Consider the following 11,624-nt stretch of genomic DNA (forward strand, 5'->3'; position numbering starts at 1 on the left):
AATGACGATGATTAGCGGTTTATTTCAATTCCTTATGAGTAATATGATCTGTACTAAAATTTTCCAGCATGCTGATGATTCTACACTGACTCTGGCTAACAATAACTTCCATTGACCTGGTTTTTGACTGTTTTTGAAAAATATGGCCGAGCTTCTGGCGCCAAAATAAATTATGGGAAAAAGTCTGAATTATTGTTGTATTGGTTGTGGGACAGGTTGGTTCAAGCTGCAGAAAATCGGGACGCTTTCAATGTCAAATAATTGCAAGAGTCTATTCTAGTACTCGGTGTTTTTTTCTTGGGGGTCCAATATGGTAAACTTTTGTGAATCTGTTGAATTGGGAACCTAAAATTTGCATCTCTACGCAAGATTTCTAAATATGTGGTGGTCCCATGAGACAAATTAACTATTTCAGGTGGTAGGGCTACTGTAATTTCTTCTCTGTTGCTGTTCCAAAGTCGTTGAGTATACATTGACACAGTAGAAAGTATTCCAGGATTAGATATCAAATACAACTCAAAACTTTATGTCTTAATTTTTTTATGGAATAACGGGAGCTCACTTAGTTGGTTTTTAAATACTCTAATAGGGCTCAAGTCTGAAGGTGGACTACAATATCCGGAGACTATAGACCTCAAAATGGAAGTCCTTTAGAATCAAATTTGTTTTCAGGCTTTTTTTCAAATTCTGATTTATCAAATATTTGCAAATTGATTAAATAATAGAAATGTTTAATCTTATAAGGTTGTTAAAAATAAATGCTCCAAAGAACTTGAAAATATTGTATGAAAAATAAATATGAACAATGAATAATGATATATATAGAATAAAAATGATGCAAGACTAATGTATATTCCTTTTGAAAGTTTGCTTGTTTTGTTTTTACATGTTTTAAATTTCAATCATGGTCTGAACTTTCTACCATCTGGGCAAAGTGTATGAAAGTGGTAGTTATGGTCCTGCTGAGCTCACCATATACTGGCAGTAGAACGACTGGCTGACTCATTGTCAGTTTAATGTGACCAGGTGTGTTTGGTGTCTTCAGCGGCATGTTCCAGTGATATCATTATACATGTAACACAATGAAAGGGTAAGAGTTCCACTATACAAGAAGACCCAACAAATACAGCACTGTCTGTGCATGTTACACACATCATACATTGGAGGCCGCCATGCAATTAATGAATCCAACAATCAAATATTGCCAAATCCAGTGTCAATCTGTCAATGTTAACAACAGTGTAAGGTGAAGTTGAAATCAATGTCCAACAATTTTCTCTCAGGGGATATTCCATTAAAACATCTAACCCAACTCAGGATATTAGGTATAAACATTGATACCCCTGATTTTAATTTACAGAAGTTAAAACTGGATTGGAATATTAATATCTTAACGGAATATCCCTTTGTATAGGATATACAACATCTGCAAATAAACAAGATATTGTCTTCACAGTTTTAACAGATCAAGTGACTCTTTCAGACAGATAAAATTTTTAACTTATCATATAATATTCAAGTAATACCAGGTATCTACATCAACTATCAAGTGAACACAACTGCAGATAAACAAGTGATTGTCTTCACATATTTACAGGTCAAGTGACTCAAGTCGGATAAGCTTTTAACTAATCATATGACATTCAAGCATACCATGTATCTACATCAATTCTCAAGTGAACACATCAGCAGATAACCCTTTACCACATGCAAACTAGTAGACTTCATCATCATGCTTCCATTAGGAAAGTATACAATGTTCAAATCGAACATTGTTGCAACATCTGTCAAGTGTATGCACCATCTCAATGGCACTTTGTGAAGTTTTCAGTCTGGATTGATAATACTTTTTTTAAAGTTGGATTTATTTACTTTTATGTTTATTTTTGAGAAATGTTTTGTGAAAAATGTTGCTTCAGAATTAATCAAACTACACAGTGATGCTATCATTTCCAAATATTATTCGACATGAGGACTTCAAAAATTAGTAAAAACGTTTTACATGTCAGAAAATGGGCGATTTTCTCGGTCGGAAATACTCAAAATATTGCCAATTTTTTATAACTTAAAAAATAATATATGCACAGATTACCTGAAATATCGTAAACAAACTAATTAACGTCTGTATCGTGGCTCCATCAATATATTTGTTCTGTAAAACACTGTTATTTCTGCTTTGTCCGTGCCGGTTCACCGCCCGTTAACCGCTTCTTTCACTTTCTATCGTTCCGAGTAGTGTGTTTATTGTAGGATGTTAGTACATTATTTGTCGTTGAAAAATGCACGAAAATAATCTTATCAACTTTAAATGAAGTATATTAAAGGTTTATTGAAGTTTTGATAACAGTTTTTAACAAAATTATCAACACTCACGGCTGTAAACTCGCCAGCCATTCAAGGACCAACACGGCGTCAGGTAATGGCGATAGTACGGGACCACGCCGTTCTTCATGAACGTCAGATTTTCGTTTGGTCAAATTGAATAAAACATCGTCTAAATCATTGTCATATTATATCCTTTTAGGCCTGTGATATTTAAATATCGTGACATCGCACTTACAATTACAAATATATGCCGTGATATCAACAGCAGAAGCCATGATGGCGTCCCCGGTAACATGACAGGAAGCAGTGAACACATGTGTGATTTTCTCGGTTAATTTATTCTGAGTTTTATATAGTAACACTCTGCATGGTAGTGCGTCGGCAGAGTTTATAACAGTTGTCTCCCTTTGTACGGACTGTTCTTGCTGACATGTTCGTCAGTTTTGGGGAATTCTAGTTCATTTTTGTTAAATATTAGTGGAAAGGCCTAGCAATATTCGATTAAATACCCGTAATTGAAAAGGCATTTATTGTCAGTTGGATTATTTTTACTAACAAACAAGTTTATATGCAATTACTGTTAGATTCGCGGTTTGTAAGTTAGTCTGCCGTAGGTTAGTAAGGCTAACAGATGCAGCGTACTCACTAGTATATAAGTATCGATATTGAGACACACTTTCGGTGAGAATAATTAATGCCTTACTGTAACATTGAAAATAAGTCTGAATTAATTAAGTGGGAAATTATAATGTGACCGAAACATGAATGTGACTGAAACATGAATGTGACTGAAACATATGTGATAAACGAAGAACCTCTGACAGTTAGTATAGACTGCTGTACAATACACAACGTACGCTACAATACACAGTGTAAAGTTATCTCCCGTAGTTCCAGAAACTGTCGATAGGATTACCAAGGTATAGTGTTCCGGTGACCATTGAAAACCAAAGTGATTCCATAATGGCAGGCGTGTATTACACACGCCTCCATAAAAAACCTATATACATCACATCATTCAAATGATACAGAAATTGAAGAAGTTTGTTCTAAATTTATCTATTGTTTGGAGGGCATCCTTGACCACCGTAAAGTAGTGTGTCCAGATGAGATGGAACAAGTTAATTCAACAAAAAGTCCCTCTCAATATATGTGTAAGGTTGCATGTATTTCAGTCGCATTAGACATTAGGACATTAAGTGCTCTAGAAATGCTTCTAATATGTCAAAGATGTTTTCCATGTTAACAAACAACTAAATACCTTTACTTTGCAATCAAAAACTTCAGTGAAACAAAATTCTGTGTGCTTGAAAACAAAGTTTAAAGTAGAATGCTCTAGCCACCGAAATGTTATGCCTTTTATCAATAACATGATTATGATTGAGTCATGTTTGTCCATACCTGAATGATTTTTAGGCAGTAGGACAAAAAGAAATTAATGATTCAATAATTGACATCTACTGCTTGCTTAACTAATCTTGAGTGTATCTGATGTAAACTCATCACAATGCACAGCACAAGACATATACTATACCAATGGAATGTTTTATCTTTGGATGGTACTAAAAGTTTCCAGTCATCACTTTTCTTTCCTCGACTATTTGAACTCCATTTGCAATAATTAATTTTGTATTGTTCCAAAAGTTGCAAAAGTCAATGAGGTGCTTATAAGTGCTACAAGCATTTGTATGATAAGCTGCATTCATTGAAGTTTTGTGAAATAAGAGTATGTTACCAACACTGTTCAATGTCTCTATGTTAATAGTAGAATATCACTGATGGGTCCAATCTTTAATGATTTGTTTTTAAAAGGTCTTTAATTGTCTCTCCATCACCATGATAAAATCAATTTAATGGGTCAAGGGCAAATGATAATTTTCTTTATACAGTAAAACATGTTTATAATGAACATGCTATTAAACAACGTATTCATGGTTATAACCTAGTCAATTTCATTCCCCATCAAAGTTCCTCTACAATGTTTGTAATTTGTGTATAATAAACTATGTTTATAAAGAAGTGAATTGCTGTGTTTTACTGTATTTGGGATTTTCTTCTCTTCTCTATAAGTTTATCTGATATTTCATTTGAGCAAATAAACGGAATTCAAACCTGAGCTTTTTTCTTGCACTCCTGAAAGGCATCCATATCAACCAGTAACCCTTTCTCCTCAGCCATCAGCTGGGTCAGATCCACTGGGAATCCATATGTATCGTACAGTCGCCAGGCAACCTCTCCTGTTATGAAACACCACAAATTGATAAGATTTGGAAATGCATCTGATGTATATTTATTGATCAGAATTCCAGCACACTGAGGCAGTTACCAGATATCTCTTAAAGTTCCAAGGCTTCTGTCCATCCAAACCTTACAAGACCTTACTAACCCTGTCAGTTAACAATAGGTCTAACCAAATCAAGCCAAACATTGTCTAGTGACACTCTAACACTAGTAACAAACAGTATAGGAGATTTATAGAGCCTCTCTGGTACTCCTAAACACCTACCTGGTAAAGTTGTAGTATCGCCATAGTTTGCCTATGGTTCTCTCTAATAGACGCCGCCCTCGAGACAAGGTCTTCAGGAACTGTTGCTCCTCTTCGTTAATGATATTCTTCAACTGAAAACGGAACAAAATACCTAACATTCATCATAACCCTGGAAATGAAATATTAGAAAAAGCAATTGTGGGTGTCAATGTTTTTTCTTGGTGGTATATTTTTTCCTTGGTACACTTTGAACAGATCAATTTTAATCAGTTTGAAGAAGTTTATGAAGTTTTTCATTAAAGTAAAATGCTGTTTTATTTCTTCCCAAAAGAAAAGACTCTATGATTAAATGTTATTCAGTGCTTCTTTGGAACAAGGAATGGTAAATGCTATTTGAAAAGTCTAGTAGCAGAAATCATTGAGCACATGACTGAAAAAAAAACAAATTTTATATACAACAAAAACGCAATCAACAGTTTACCTGTTTATTACTACAGTAAACATAAATTTTGGCAATCAGGGGCTACTCACTCAATATATAGCTATATACATAACATACTCTTACATACTAAAATAATACATAGAGAAGAGGCTTGACCCTGTCGAAACTCCAGAGAAGCGACTTGACTCTAAGTATAGAACTACATAAAGAAGAAGCTTGACCCTGCCGAACTTCAGGGAAGCAACTTGACTTTACGTATAAAAGAGATGGCTAAGCATATATAGAGAAGAAGCTTGACTCCCCAGAAGTGTGAAGAAGCAACTTGACTCTAGTGTTAGCGTAAAAGAAGACATGAGAAAAAGTTTGACTCTGTACTAGGAGCCAGAGAAACTTCTTGACTCAAAGTATTCTTGAAAATATAATGTATGTGTTACTGATTTATTGGGGGTAAAAATTCCCCTGGAATTAAAAGCCAGGGAATTAAAATTAAAAAAGTAATGTATATAAGTTACCAAATATTAAAAACTGGAACTAAAACCATACACGCCTAAAGAGTGAGTAGCCCATAACAAAAAGAAAATACAGACAGTAATGAACATAAGATAAACATAAGACAGAAGAGAGATAAACATAAGACAGAAAATGGAATCCAAAATAGTACAATGGTGACGCAGGGGATGGTGGGTGGGTGCTTAGAAAAAAATGACAGCCACCTCCTACGTCAAACACTGCCTCAAGCTATGGTCAATAATGGTGACCCCCTCTAGGGGATAATCCTGATTGGTCAGTTGCAACCCCTAAACTACTCATTAGCATAATCTATACATAGTACTGTAACATTTGCATACATGATAAGAACAACAAAGTCACTTACATAAATCAGTCTAAAAATTTCAAAAACCTTTAATAAAACAAACAAACAACAAAAATATAAACTTAATTAATCCATATAATATATAAAGTTAATTCCAGAGCAAAGTGAAATAACTGTTGTATACAAACTGTAATTTAACATTTAACATGTCAAATTATCATTTTATATACAACAAAAACGCAATCAACAGTTTACCTGTTTATTACTACAGTAAACATAAATTTTGGCAATCAGGGGCTACTCACTCAATATATAGCTATATACATAACATACTCTTACATACTAAAATAATACATAGAGAAGAGGCTTGACCCTGTCGAAACTCCAGAGAAGCGACTTGACTCTAAGTATAGAACTACATAAAGAAGAAGCTTGACCCTGCCGAACTTCAGGGAAGCAACTTGACTTTACGTATAAAAGAGATGGCTAAGCATATATAGAGAAGAAGCTTGACTCCCCAGAAGTGTGAAGAAGCAACTTGACTCTAGTGTTAGCGTAAAAAGAAGACATGAGAAAAAGTTTGACTCTGTACTAGGAGCCAGAGAAACTTCTTGACTCAAAGTATTCTTGAAAATATAATGTATGTGTTACTGATTTATTGGGGGTAAAAATTCCCCTGGAATTAAAAGCCAAAATTGAGCGAAATAAGTAAAATGAATACACTATTACTTATGAGTGAGAGCCCCCAATAAATATAGAATAATTAAGACTGGATTGAAAATTATTAATGTAAAATTACAAAGAGTTAACTCATGAAAACAACCTATATTCAGTATATATATATCTGTAGATTGTATAGACATACAACCTAAAATATAAGAACAACATATATATATAGCTACTAAGTAATGGTCATGTTCAACTGCGCTAGGGCAACAACCGAAGGATCGATGCGAATATAACGTATGTAACAATCAGAAGACCACCTCCCAAGAGTTTGAATAACATGGTCTTCAACACCAGCTGCTGCAGCGGAAGTGGCGGCTCCAATCCGAAAGGAATGACCATTGTAATCACGGTTATCTATCCCTACACGTGTTAAAGTATCTTTCAAGTACGAGATAAAAGTACCACGCAAAAGAGGTTTGGAGGAAAGTGCATTGTCCACAAACAATGGAGAATCGGGATTGGCCCCTTGCAAAAGGCGCAATTGTAAAAAATTCTGCATCGTGGAGACTGGAGCCAATGAACTATTCTCAAAAATCTTGATAATCACACCATTACCGAAGGGGTCTGTTTTCGAGGAGCGTAAACACAGGTGAAAACAAGATTTGTCAGGTACCACATTTATATCACGTAAACGAATGAAGTTGTTATCTTGGAGTTTCGAACATGTAAACTCACCACATCGTAGAAAACCGTAGAAGGCAGTCTTGAACACACATATGAGCATACGGTCGATAAAAGGCTCAAACACACCACGTGTACTAGATAGAACAGAGCACAATTTTGTAAGCACATCACAAGTAATAGGAAAACGTTTAAAAGTATCACCTACACGATTTTTCTTAATTGCACGTAAAATGTATGATAGTCTTGTAGTGTAAGTTAAGGGATCTCCGAAATTGTAACGAATGTAATGAAAGCGCACACCTGCCAGGTACAGCTTAATAGTGTCAAATTTCAAGCTTAAGGCTGTATGGCAATAGGTGACAAAACGAATTAGTAGATCTTCTGACACTGGTGGTAGCGAGTTCACTGGAAAGGCGATACCTTGTAATAGGATGAAGGTTTGAAAGCAATTCAAACCTGATCTGTAAGTGGCAAGAGTTCTTTCACTTAGAGCCGAGTTCCATAACTTGTCTACCTCAGAGGTTAGATCATCATTAAAGCTGACATTGGAAGACAGGGAATTGGGAAAGCATCGGCCTTGGGTGCCAGCCGCCTGAAACGCTGCATCTGGAACCGAGAAATTGCATCTGCAACATTATTGAATTTCCCGGGTATGTGTACAGCATGAATGACGTAATTGTTAATGGCAGAATGGTATGTTAGTTTTCGCATAAATCCCATGATGCTTTTAACCTTAGAACGTCCCTTCGAGAGGATTTCGACAGTGGCTAAATTGTCACAGTGAAACAAAATACGTTTCCTAGACCACTGATGTCCCCATAAAACACATGCCATTACAATTGGATAAAGTTCAAAGAGGGCCATAGACGGTTCTGTGTTTTTTAAACGTTGAGGGAAAAAACCTTGAAACCACTGATTCTGGTAAATACCTCCAAAAGAGTCCAGAGTTGCATCAGTGAACAAATGTAAGTCAGCTGAGTTGGTTATGTGGCTATCTAAAAAGAACGATACACCATTCCACTGTCTCAAAAAGTCTGACCACATAGCGAGATCGGCGCGACACTCGTCGGTGATTTTAACATGATAATGTAATTTCTCAACTGTTGTAGAAAGTTTAATCAAACGGGAAACAAATGAGCGACCCGGTCTGATACACCGACAAGCGAAATTCATGTGACCGAGTAGACTAAGAAGTTCACGTTTAGTACAAGATTTTCTCCACTTAAAAGAGTCTACAATAGTTGAAATCCGCGCTATCTTCTCCAAAGGTAATCGGAGTTCACTGGTAACGGAATCCAAAATGACACCTAGGTATTCTAAGGAAGTACAGGGACCCACAGTCTTGTGAGCTCCTAGAGGAATACATAATTTAGAGAAAACTGACAAGAGTCTCTCCATAGTAACAGTAGCATTCACAGCAGCTGATTCAATGACTAGAAAATCATCCAACAGATGTAAAATGTTTGGTATGTTGTAGTTATTCCTTGCAATCCAACAGACTGCTCTAGATAGGTTATCGAATAACTTGGGGCTTGATCGGCTACCAAACACTAATCTAGTAAAGAAATAAAACTTATTGTTCCACTGAATACCATGATAAGGCCACAGATCTGGTTTGATAGGTAATAACTTGAAAGCGTCCGTGATATCGGTCTTCATTAACCATGCATTAATTCCCAGTGATTTAATAAGCTGAATAGCATCATCGATAGTGACATAATGTAAAGAGCAAGTAGTCTTGTCAATAAGGCTGTTCAGACTAGGATTGTCAGGATCATCGTGCGGAGCTGATAGGTCGACAATAAGCCTTTTCTTTCTGGAATATTTATGCTCAGCCAGTCCGATAGGATTAATGCGGTAATTACCGGTAAATGGTATAGAGTCAAATGGGCCTAAAAGGTATCCCTTTTCTACTTCTTTACTCACTAAATCTGTAACACACTCGGGGTCATCTAAGGCTGATCTTAAATTTTTGCAGATAACGGACAGATTCGGAAGTGTTTGAAAACCGGTATCAAACCCATGACGGAGCCCATCTATTAAAAATTTAACAAACGACTTATCCGGATGGTTACGAAGTTCATACGTCAAAGCTGGTATATCAATAGGTGTAGTCACTATTTCTTTCGGGTCGGAGGCCTGGCTACCTCTAAAGGGCACGCAAACTTGGGGTGACCAGCCTTGCAGTTCAAACACACATGATGGAAGTAACAAACAGGCCTGCTACAACCGTCCGAACCATTGAAATTATTGCAGATTTCACGACCCTCATGGTATTCCTTCTTCCTGCCTTTGGAATCTAAAGTAGAAGAGTTCTTGTTGGAAAAGAATCTTGGCGTACTAACAGATTTCTGGAATTGTCCTAATCTTGGGTCAGTAGTTGTAGGGCAGAAACCAGTTTGATGCAGGGTACTACCACAAACTTCACAAGAAACTGGTCTTTGATTAGAGAAGATGTTGCAAAAGAGAGTGTTATCCCGAATGGACCAGTCTATAGGGGTGTTATTAAAACGTAGATGGGCAGCAGCACGTAGGGAAAATTGTTTGTGGTATTCGTAGAAACCAAAAGCATAACGTGTACCCATATCGACGATATCGCGTTCATAGAGATCTAGCTCGATACGCCTTGAAGGATGTGCGGTACACATCACATGCTTGTAGACCCCGAAAGCCAAAATAAATTCACTTAGTGTGAGGGTTCTATGCAGGCGGACGTCTGGTTTCTCTGACGTGTGGGCACTGGGATCACTCTGGCCGCAGAAGTAAGGTATTAGTAGAGCTGCTAAATTAACATCTTTACCAGAGATAATTTGTTGACGCAAAGACGGAGATACAGTCTCGACTAAAGGCATAGAATCTGCCGCGAATCCAAATCGGGTTCTTTTCAAAAAATTCTCACCTTGGGAATGACCGGGTTGAGAGTGGTTAAAACTTCTGTAAGCTGTTTCTAAGGTGTATTCCGTCGGTGGCGAAGGAAACGTGAGCTCTGGAGGAGTTCTAACATTGTCTGTTGGTGTTTGCAACTCGCTGCCGGCCGAAGATGCTGGGGCATGACTGGAGTTTGTAGCCGGTGTACGCTCATTCACTACCGTAGGCCTGGAGTTAAGGTCACTATTGCTGCTAATGACTCTCCTTTCTAGTCTAATATAGCTGTCCTGCAGCTTTGTGACGCTGTCAGCTAAGCTGTTCACTATATCCGCTAAAGTTCTTGTGTGAGTGTTGTCGGAGTCCGAATTTTGCTGTCTGTTTACATTTACGACACTGCTTCGGTCGCCATCTTGCCGCGGTGCATTTTGGGATCGCGCACTCGATGCCCTCGCGTCCTTCAACTTCCTTACAAGCACCATTCGCTTCTCGTTACTACGAAACGGCACATTTAGTCTGTTTAATTCTTCTCGTAACCTTGAAAGCGTCCAATTTTCCAATAAATCTGGATCGTATGGTGTAGGGCGATTGTTTCTGCGTTTTGGTCCCATATTAAAAATCCAGACGAAACGGTTGAATGAGTTCGTTTACAAACAAAGGCACATGGCTATGATCACACTACGACGCACAGTAGACACACAGGTAGCGCCAAATACGAGTCTTTAAAAGCAGGTGTGTAATGTCAGTCTTACGTTTGAACGCTGTGTTCAATTATTGTAACAAATGATCGTTAGACAAATGTCATAAAGTTAAATCCATCACGTGAAACACGACGACGCTAATCCCGCGTGAACAAAGGCAGACGAAACTGTCCGAAGTAGTACTTGGCTAATCACTTGTAACAACACGCAATATACAGTTCACAATCCGTCCACATGAATATGGGTATGTAAGGATTAAAGTTAAGCACTTATGATGTAGTTTGATAGATGAAAAAACACTTGAAAAGTCGAAGAAAATGCTTAGAAAAAAATGACAGCCACCTCCTACGTCAAACACTGCCTCAAGCTATGGTCAATAATGGTGACCCCCTCTAGGGGATAATCCTGATTGGTCAGTTGCAACCCCTAAACTACTCATTAGCATAATCTATACATAGTACTGTAACATTTGCATACATGATAAGAACAACAAAGTCACTTACATAAATCAGTCTAAAAATTTCAAAAACCTTTAATAAAACAAACAAACAACAAAAATATAAACTTAATTAATCCATATAATATATAAAGTTAATTCCAGAGCAAAGGGAAATAACTGTTGTATACAAACTGTAA

General features: G+C 37.0%; 1 protein-coding gene across 1 annotated transcript; it reads right to left on the reverse strand.

Annotated features, from left to right (window-relative positions):
* Positions 1-5,284: 5,284 nt before the first annotated feature.
* On the reverse strand, positions 5,285-11,624 carry LOC138331933 (uncharacterized). The gene is made up of 2 exons (XM_069279801.1): positions 10,322-11,624; positions 5,285-8,028 (listed from the first exon to the last, which is right to left on the reverse strand). Exons 1-2 carry the CDS (start codon positions 10,896-10,898, stop codon positions 6,971-6,973), a joined length of 1,635 nt encoding a protein of 544 aa, XP_069135902.1. The 5' UTR covers positions 10,899-11,624; the 3' UTR covers positions 5,285-6,970.

Source organism: Argopecten irradians, chromosome 9, assembly GCF_041381155.1.
Source record: "Argopecten irradians isolate NY chromosome 9, Ai_NY, whole genome shotgun sequence".
Classification (NCBI taxonomy): Eukaryota; Metazoa; Mollusca; class Bivalvia; order Pectinida; family Pectinidae; genus Argopecten; species Argopecten irradians.

Bases quoted from the DNA above. Each gene is read 5' to 3' on its own strand.
- LOC138331933 (XM_069279801.1), bottom strand. From the start codon at position 10,898: ATGGGACCAAAACGCAGAAACAATCGCCCTACACCATACGATCCAGAT. The intron at 8,029-10,321 runs GTGAGAATTTTT...TCTCGGTTCCAG, and splicing joins TCAACCCGGTCATTCCCAAG to ATGCAGCGTTTCAGGCGGCT.